This window comes from Otolemur garnettii, unplaced genomic scaffold (assembly GCF_000181295.1).
Source record: "Otolemur garnettii isolate 467f Iridium unplaced genomic scaffold, OtoGar3 scaffold00068, whole genome shotgun sequence".
Lineage (NCBI taxonomy): Eukaryota > Metazoa > Chordata > Mammalia > Primates > Galagidae > Otolemur > Otolemur garnettii.
The window spans coordinates 2,121,146-2,127,419 of NW_003852463.1; the positions used below are offsets into that span (position 1 = coordinate 2,121,146).

A 6,274-nucleotide genomic window follows, 5' to 3' on the forward strand; every position below is an offset into this window, starting at 1 on the left:
AAAAAAAAAAAAAGTTAATCTCAGTGGCACCTGTGGCTCAAAGGAGTAGGGTGCTGGCCCCATATGCCAGAGGTGGAGGGTTCAAACCCAGCCCTGGCCAAAAACTGCAAAAAAAAAATTGAATCTAAATCAGTAGCCCTAAACTACTCAAGATGTACACTTTTAGGTTAGAATAGAATTTTAAAAAATAGCAAGAATGGGAGATATGAGGTGAAGGTCACATAGGACCTAAACCGATCAGACCAGCTGTGTCATCTCTGCACTAGCCTAATGACTCCATCTTATTCTCGTTGCATGTGCTTTCAGACTTCCCCAAGTTGCCAGCTAGTGGCCCAGCCAGGATTTGAACCCAGGTTTGTCTGATGCCTAAACCCAAGTCCTACTTCCATTCCATGTTACTTATTACTTAATTATGGCAAGTATTTTGAACATGAGACTGTCAGGACCTTGAAGATCATGTTTCTTTTCTTTTTTTTGACAGAGTCTCATTATGTTGCCCTCAGTAGAGTGCTGTAGCATCATAGCTCACAGCAACCTCCAACTCTTGGGCTTAAGAAATTCTCTTGCTTCAGCCTCCTGAGTAGCTGGGACTATAGGCACCTGCTACAACACCTGGCTATTTTTTGGTTGCAGTTGTCATTGTTGCTTAGCAGGCTAGGGCTAGGCTGGAACCCACAATCCTTGGTGTATGTGGCCGGCACCCTGACTCACTGAGCTACAGGCGCCAAGTCCATCTTTCTTGTTTAGAAAGCAAGGAACCTAAGGACTACACTTATGGTGTATCTTACAAGGGTACATGTGAAATTTACTAAGTGTAGAATATAAATGTCTTAACACAATAACTAAGAAAATGCCATGAAGGCTATGATAACCAGTTTGATGAAAATATTTCAAATTGTATATAAAACCAGCACATTGTGGGCAGCGCCTGTGGCTCAAAGGAGTAAGGCGCTGGCCCCATATGCCAGAGGTGGCGGGTTCAAACCCAGCTCTGGCCAAAAACTGCAAAAAAAGAAAAACAACAGTACATTGTACTCCATGATTGCATTAATGTACACAGCTAAGATTTAATTAAAAAAAAAAAAAAAAGAGAGAGAGAGAGAGAGACCTGGTGATTTGCCCAAGGTAACAGAACTTGTTCCAATCTCCTTCACTGGTCCTCCCACATGCCTGTGCTGGTGGCCCAGGGACCACCTATTGTCTGAGGAGGTGCTCCCATACCAGATAACATTTGCCTGGGGTCTCCAGCTATAAGCCCGAAAACAGCCCAAATTAGGCAAGAGAGAATGTTGCAACAAACTCAGAGCCACAGGATATATTAACTCAGCTGTATACAAAGATAAAATCCTTCAGTTGCTTAAAGTTTATAGCCTTCTCATGTAAAGGAAGTCTGAGGAGGGCAGTCCTGGCTGAAGTTGCAGTTCTGTGGGAAAGAGGGTGGGGTGGGGGCATATTCTTTGTCTTTTGCAATCCCCTCCTTATGAGACTCTCAGTGTCTCCAAAGTGACCTCTGAGGATAATCTGGTGGGGGACTCGGAGAGCAGAATCGCAGGGATCAGACACTTCTGCCTTCTGTTTCTACCTTTAATTCTAAGGCTCTCACAGTCACATAATCCATCCAGAGGCTAAGAGGCTGCTCAGAGCCCAGTATATAGCATGTTGCTCACAGCATAAAGGGGTAAGGGCAGGGTCTCGGAGACAGGTTTTCATTGCTTAATACAAGAGGCCCTTCTCAGGCCTCCTTTTCTTCCTCCTCCCATTTGTCTATTATTTACTTAACATTCCTGTGTGCCAGGCATTGGAGATACAAAGTGGGATAAGACATATTCTGAGCTCTAATAAAGACACAAGGATGGCTCGGTGCCTGTAGCACAGTGGTTACAGCGCCAGCCACATACACCAAGGGTGGCAGGTTTGAACCCAGCCTGGGCCAGTGAAACAATGACAACTGCAACCAAAAATAGCCAGGTATTGTGGTGGGCACCTGTAGTCCCAGCTACTTGGGAGGCTGAGGCAAGAGAATTGCTTGAGCCCGAGAGTTTGAGGCGCTCAAGTTTGATGCTATAGCACTCTACCCAGGGTGACACAGTGAGACTCTGTCTCGAAAAAATTTTAAAAAAAGTGTAAACTAAAGATTTGAGAGTGTGGGGGGCTGCAAGTGACTAAGATAGGGATGGGCGTGAACTCACATCTGTGAACACATCTGGGGCATTACAGGGTAGTTCAGATACCTGTGTCATAATCAGAGACACTGTCTGAACAATCATTCCTCTGTCTAAAACAGCAGATTTTTAAAAAAGGGCGGCGCCTGTAGCTCAGTGAGTAGAGTGCTGGCCCCATATACTGAGGGTGGTGGGTTCAAACCCGGCCCCGGCCAAACTGCAACAAAAAATAGCTGGGCGTTGTGGCCGGTGCCTTGTAGTCCCAACTACTCTGGAGGCTAAGGCAGGAGAATCACCTAAGCCCAGGAGCAAGAGGTTGCTGTGAGCTGTGATGCCATAGCACTGTACCAAGGGCGACAAGGTGAGACTCTGTCTCTAAAGAAAAAAAAAATTAAAAAGCAGGCTCAGCGCCTATAGCTCTGTGAGTAGGGCACAGGCCACAGGCACCAAGGCTAGCGGGTTTAAGCTCAGCCCAGGCCTGCTAAACAACAATAACAACTGCAACAACAACAACAACAAAGATACAAGGGAAAAGATCACTTCAGTGCTATGTGGTAAATGCAACAGTAGGATAAATGCAAAAGGCACTTAACCGGGGCACAAAGGTAAGGCCCCTGACACAGCTGACCTGGGAGTCAGCCCAAGCTTCCCAAAGAGGGCAAACATGGAAGGACCAGGGCTTAGAGGATGAAGTGCACGCCAGGGAGAGTGATCAACATGAGCAAAAGCAATGAGAACAGCAAGAAGTGTGGGGATGGAGACAGTTTTTTTTGTTGTTGTTGTTTAGGGTGACCAGATGTCCCACTTTTGGCAGGACAGTCCTGCTTTTCAACAATTTGTCCTGCGTCCCAGGGCGTTTTAAAAAAGTCCCAATTTTTGGAAAGAATGCACAAATGGGCAGGAGAACAAGAAGGGAATATACGGTTTTCGGCTGCCATGTGGCTATTTCTCCAGAATATGAGTTTTATATTATTTTTGTTAATTTTATAATGTTAAACTGTAATAATAACAAATAATTGCTGGAAAGTGATTATCGAGAACTGCTTATCAAAGTTTGCATTGTTGTCAGGCCCTGCCCTGCCCCACCCCTTGCCCCAGTCCCACCCCACCCCCCTAGCCATGTTGTCCCGCCTTACCGATGGTAAAATCTGGTCACCCTATTGTTGTTACCATTTTTGGCTGGGGCTGGATATGAACCTGCCCCCTCCAGCATATGGGACTGGCTCTCTATCCTTCTGAGCCACAGGTGCTGCCCTGGAGACAGTTTTATATAAACTTCAACAGGCTAGGTGCCTGTGGCTCAAGTGGCTAAGGTGCCAGCCACATACACCTAAGGTGGCAGGTTCAAATCCAGCCCAGGCCTACCAAACAACGATGGCTGCAACCAAAAAATAGCCTGCGTTGTGGTAGGCTCCTGTGGTCCCAGCTACTTGGGAGGCTGAGGCAGGAGACTCACTTGAGCCCAGGAGTTGGAGGTTGCTGTGAGCTGTGATGCTACAGCACTCTACCCAGAGGGACAGCTTGAGGCTCTGTCTCAAAAAAAACAAACTTCAACAGAGGAGGGTTTGGAAGTGTGAACTAAAATAAAATCCTAAGGCTCCCACCTCAGCAGCTGACTGCACCCCTCTTGGCCAAGAGGATCCCCCAAACTCAGTTGATAGCCATAAAACAGAAGATCAGACAAGCCTCATCTTGCCCCATCCCCTTCTTAGAGATGTCCTCTGTGACTCATTAACAAGACCTAACTGCAGGTCCTCAATATACACAACAAACTGCGTGAATCAGTCCGAAACTTTGTCTCTAGTTAACAGACCCTTTGTCTAAAGCATTCCTTTTCTATAAAGCTTGTCAGTCTTGTGACTTTGGCTTTTGTAACCATGTCTGGACGTGGCAAGGGCAGGAAGGGCCTTGGTAAAGGTGGAGCCAAGAGGCACAGTAAAGTACTGCGTGACAAGATCCAGGGCATCACCAAGCCCGTGATCCAGCGTCTGGCCTGCCGCGGTGGAGTTAAGAGTATTTCTAGCCTCATCTATGAGGAGACTCCTGGGGTGCTTATAGTGTTTCTGGAGAACGTGATCCGGGACGCTGTTTCTTACACCAAGAGCGCCAAGAGCAAGATCGTTACCGCCATGGATGTGGTGTGTGCGCTCAAGCGCCAGGAATGCACTCTGTACGATTTTGGTGGTTAAGTATGCTCTTGTTTCTGTTTCCAACCAAAAGGCCCTTTTCAGAAAAAAAAAGAAAAAGAAAAAAGCATTCCTTTTCTCTGACTCCTGGTCCTTTAGATAGAACATCTTTCAGCCAATTGTCACCTATAACCTGTAAGCTCCTGATCCCAGATATTCTACCTTTTGGGGCCAAACCAATGTGTGTTTTCTGTGTATTGATTTATGACCTCACCTGTAATCTCAATCTCCCTAAAATGTATAAAACCAAACTGTAACCCCACCACCTCAAGTCCACTTGTTCAAGGTTTCTTAGGTGTGGCTCCGGGTCACTGTCCTCAAATTTGTCTCAGAATAAACCTCCTTAAATTGTTCATAGAGTATGGTTTCTTTTCCATCGAAGGAAGGATGTGTGCCTGGTCAAAGCCCCAGGCAGGCGCCTAAAGGCATATATTCTGGAGGAAACCAGTGGCGCTTGAAACCCTCTGGCTGCTGAGGGCTGCTGTAGTAGGGATTTGGAAAAGACTTCCAGAGTCAGAGATGCAGCAGAGACCTCTGATGGGTCTGCCATGCTGCCATGCCTCCCCCTACCCAACCAGGGAACTCCTCTGAAGGAGATCCTGGCTAGGCTGGCAGAGTGAATGGGCCACCTACTGAGAACAGAAGCCCACCAAGTGAGCCAGAGTAGAGAGGTGTTTTTGTTCCCTGTAGGATGGCATCTTAACACTTGTTCTTGAGTTGCTTTTCAGAAACCCCTACTGGCTGAAAAATGCAGATAAGGGGAAAAATTGAGGAATTGGACTCTGACCTTAATTCTTTGTTCTAAATCCCCACCTCCCACCCTCCCCACCATCACCAAATCCTATCGCACCCATTTTTATGTTCCCTTCTCCTAATCCAAGAATTTCTGAATCCACCTAAATCCATCCTACTTCAGAATAGTCTACCTTTAGGGGCCAGACCAATGTATACCCTTGGTGTATTGACTTGCAATTTTGCCTGCCTTTAAAAACCACAACTTGTAAGCTACTGGGGACTTGAGTTGTCATTTTATTTTTTTTGAGACAGAGTCTCACTAGGTCACGCGCGGTAGAGTATCTGGTGTCACAGCTCACAGCAACCTCAAACTCTTGGGCTTAAGTGATTCTCTTGCCTCACCCTCCCAAGTAGCTGGGACTACAAGTGCCCACCACAACGCCCAGATATTTTTTTGTTGCAGTTGTCATTGTTTAGCTGGCCCTGGCTGGGTTCAAACCTGCCAGCTTTGGTGCACGCGGCCAGCACCGTAACCACTGTGCTATGTGGTTTTTGGCCAGGGCTGGATTTGAACCCACCACCTCTGGCATAGGGGGCCGGTGCCTTACTCCTTTGTGCCACAGGCGCCGCCCCTGTTTGTTTTTTTCTTGGGACAGTCTCGCTCTGTCACCCTGGGTAGAGGGCTATAGAGTCATAGCTCACAGCAACCTCAAACTCCTGGTCTCAAGCAATCCTCTTGCCTCAGCCTCCCGAGTAGCTGGGACTACAGGAACCTGCCATGACACTCAGCCTAGTTGTTGCTGCTGTTGTTTATCTTTCGATTTAGTAAGGAGACTCGCTCTTCCTCAGGCTGGAGAGTTGAGTTGAAGAGTTTCATAGCACCCTGAAAATGAAAATACTGCAATAGGTGGAGGAATCCCTGTTTGGCTTGGTAAAAAGAGCCTGAGTGGGGGGGCTGTGTTAAGAGAGGAGCAGACAGAAACGTTATGGGCAGTGTGAGCAAGAGCGAGACCCAGTCTCTATAAATAGCCTGGCTTTGTAGCGGGTACCTTTAGTCCTAGGTACCCAGGAGGCTGAGGCAAGAAAATCACTTGAGGCTCGGCGCCTGTGGCTCAAGTGGCTAAGGCGCCAGCCACATACACCTAAGGTGGCGGGTTCAAATCCCCAGCCCAGGCCCGCCAAACAACAATG

The 6,274-nt window shown here is 47.3% G+C and overlaps 1 protein-coding gene across 1 annotated transcript; it reads left to right on the forward strand.

Moving 5' to 3' along the window:
* The first annotated feature begins 4,039 nt into the window (after positions 1-4,039).
* On the forward strand, positions 4,040-4,351 carry LOC100945692 (histone H4 type VIII-like). Its single transcript, XM_003793391.1, has one exon. It carries the CDS (start codon positions 4,040-4,042, stop codon positions 4,349-4,351), a length of 312 nt encoding a protein of 103 aa, XP_003793439.1.
* Positions 4,352-6,274: the final 1,923 nt, after the last annotated feature.

Bases quoted from the DNA above. Each gene is read 5' to 3' on its own strand.
- LOC100945692 (XM_003793391.1), top strand. From the start codon at position 4,040: ATGTCTGGACGTGGCAAGGGCAGGAAGGGCCTTGGTAAAGGTGGAGCC.